General features: G+C 40.9%; 1 protein-coding gene across 3 annotated transcripts in view; it reads right to left on the bottom strand.

Annotated features, from left to right (window-relative positions):
* Window positions 1-590: 590 nt before the first annotated feature.
* The window catches only part of LOC109953153 (ribonucleoside-diphosphate reductase subunit M2-like), a 7,474-nt gene continuing 5,303 nt past the window's right edge, over window positions 591-2,761 (bottom strand). For all 3 annotated transcript variants that reach the window (XM_020588566.1, XM_020588567.1, XM_020588565.1), the window contains one exon: window positions 591-955. In XM_020588566.1, the coding sequence (XP_020444222.1) occupies window positions 803-955 (153 nt within the window). In that variant the 3' untranslated portion in view covers window positions 591-802. The remainder of the gene's footprint in view (window positions 956-2,761) is intronic.

Raw genomic sequence — 2,761 nt, 5'->3', positions numbered from 1 at the left:
AGCCAAAATGTAATGTTTCTATCAAAACAGCTGTAGGTGAATTTTGACTCACCAACACCAGAATCAACAGCCAAACATTAAGGAAGAGCTCCACATCGATAAGAATCCCAGTTTGTACCAGGTTTTAATGGGCCCATCTGCAAACCAGTTTCATCTCTGGGCCAATCAAACCTTATGTTTCAGAGCGTGATCCCACTGTCAACATATACAGCAGCTGTTACCTCAGCACACAGATGGGGGACATCTGTGGTTTAATGAGTCAGACTGTCTCAACTAGGGAAGAAACCAAATAACTATATTAACTAGTACAAGTACTCCTTTAAACAAAATTTATAAAAGAGTGAATGTTTCAGAGCTTGATCCCACTGTCAATATAAAGCTACAGCAGCTGTTAGCTCAGCATACAGATGGGGGACATCTGTGGTTTAATGAGTCAGACTGTGTCAACTTGGGAAGAAACCAAATAACTATATTAACTAGTACAAGTACTCCTTTAAACAAAATTTATAAAAGAGTGAAAGACTGGACCTTCTCAGCTGTTTAAAACCAGATCATCACTGGAAACTTGTAGCAATAAAGGAATTGAGGCTTTCACATGAAATGCATTTAAATTTATTACAAAAAACATGACTAAATTCTGTACAAAAATTACAAAACTAAACACAGATTTGATAAAACTAGTCTTGGCACAGCTCACTGTTGTCCACCTAGAACAGAAACAGGGACACTTTAAAATTAAGTCCAAAGTCCAATCTAGTGGACTTTTAACCTGTGACCAAAGAGTCCTCCTGCAGCTGCTTCGTCAGAAGTCAGCGTCCAGTCTGAAGGTGTTGTCTGTAGGGCCGGACATCACGCCCATCCTCTGGTACTCTCCCACGCGTTTCTCAAAGAAGTTGGTCTTTCCCTCCAGAGAGATGTTCTCCATGAAGTCGAAGGGGTTCTCCGCCTGGTAGATCTGCACACAGAACAGGAGTTAGTTCTGGTCCGTGACAGGCTGGAAACCTTAAAGAACACATTTAACACAAGTGAATTATGTCCTGAAACCTGAGGAAAAACTTAGTGCTCAGGTTTGACAGCAGACGAGAAGCACTGCAGTACTCTGTCAGGTGTTAGGGTGATTTTTATTTTTAGATAGAAATGAATAAAATTAGTTAGGGTTTTTATTATATAGCATAAAAGAACTTTCTTCACACAGGTCTGACAGACGAGGAGTACCGTAGTACTTGGGCTCAGGTCTGTTCAGTCAGGCGTCTGTTTCGTGCTGCTGCCGTCTGCCAGTGAACCACTCGTCCTCTGATCAGACTGCGCAGCAGCACTCAGCCCCCATCATCGGCTGAGGTCCGTACCCCTGCGCCTCTCATCATCACAGACCTGATACCAACACGATCCAGAGTCCACTGCAGCTTACAGTCATTTGAAAAAATTAGGACACCCTTTGAAAGCATGTGTATTTTGTAACATTTTTAATCTCAATTTTTAACAATACAGAGAGATTAAAGTAATACAACTAAACAATTAAAACTGAAGAAAAGTATTTTCAAGATCTTCTGTAAATGTAATTCTAAAAAAAAAAGCCTATTCTAACTGAGGAAAAAGACAGCACACCCTAGCCCCTAATAGCTAGTGTTACCTCCTTTGGCTATAATAACTGCAGTGAGACGGTTCTTGTAGCCATCTACCAGACTCTGACATCTGTCTGAGGGAATTTTACCCCACTCCTCAATGCAGAATTGTTTCAGCTGTTGTATTACTTTAATCTCTCTGTATTGTTAAAATTGAGATTAAATAACCATATATTAAAACATGTTACAAAATACACATGCTTCCAAAGAGTATCCCAATTTTTTCACATGACTGTACACTTGCCCTACTTCTCGGTAATTACTTAATTTATCATCCTTGGGAAATAATTTTTGTACCCATGGCAACTGACAACAGTAAAATAAAACCCTCAGAATGAAAAGAGCAGTGACAACCATGATACCACAACCAGAGCAGCACTGGAGGGTCTGAAGGATCCCAGACACCGACAGTGCTCTGTAGCTCAGTCCTGATGGCACCAACTGCTCTTTACCATGCAGGGTAGTGTAGTACATCATGTTCATGCAGATTCTCAGTCATCCAGGTCATAGTAAGATGAAAAAAACAAAACAATACAATAAAAGAAACAAAAGACAAAAAAAAAAAAAAAAAAAAAAACCACACTGGACTAGGTTTCTAGGTGGAAGACGTTTCACCCCTCATCCAAGAGGCTTCATCAGTTCTGAAGTTTGAGAACTGATGAAGCATCTTCCACCTAGAAACCTAGTCCAGTTGATTTTTTTCAGCTGTAGTACATCATGTGTGTCTATTTGTAAAAAGGACCCCAGGAAGAACAGCTACTTACACAGTAGCTTAACGAGGATCCAAGATACTGTATGTCAGTCAGTTACTAAATCATCCCACCAAGTCTGTTCTGGTCCATTTCAAACAGAAAGTCTGACCACTCTCCACCAGGGAGTAACATAAGTTAACCAGCATTTATCCACACCAAGATGCTTAGTGAGTGCAGATTCACAATGAACCCCTAGACAACCAGAGACTGCCCCTCCCAGACCGTTACAGTGTGCAGCTGCCTGAACCAACCAAAAGGGTCAGAGCTCACAATCCATGTGTCCAGCCTGAAACCAAAACTAAGAGGGTTTTCATAACTTCTGTGTCGGTCCAAAGCTTGGATAAATAGAGAGGGTTGCATCAGGACATGAGAGGGAACGAGGTGAAT

This window comes from Monopterus albus, unplaced genomic scaffold (assembly GCF_001952655.1).
Source record: "Monopterus albus unplaced genomic scaffold, M_albus_1.0 scaffold556.1, whole genome shotgun sequence".
NCBI classification, from domain to species: Eukaryota; Metazoa; Chordata; class Actinopteri; order Synbranchiformes; family Synbranchidae; genus Monopterus; species Monopterus albus.
The sequence above is the reverse complement of the archived record's forward strand: the minus strand, read 5'-3'. Positions and strand labels throughout refer to the sequence as shown.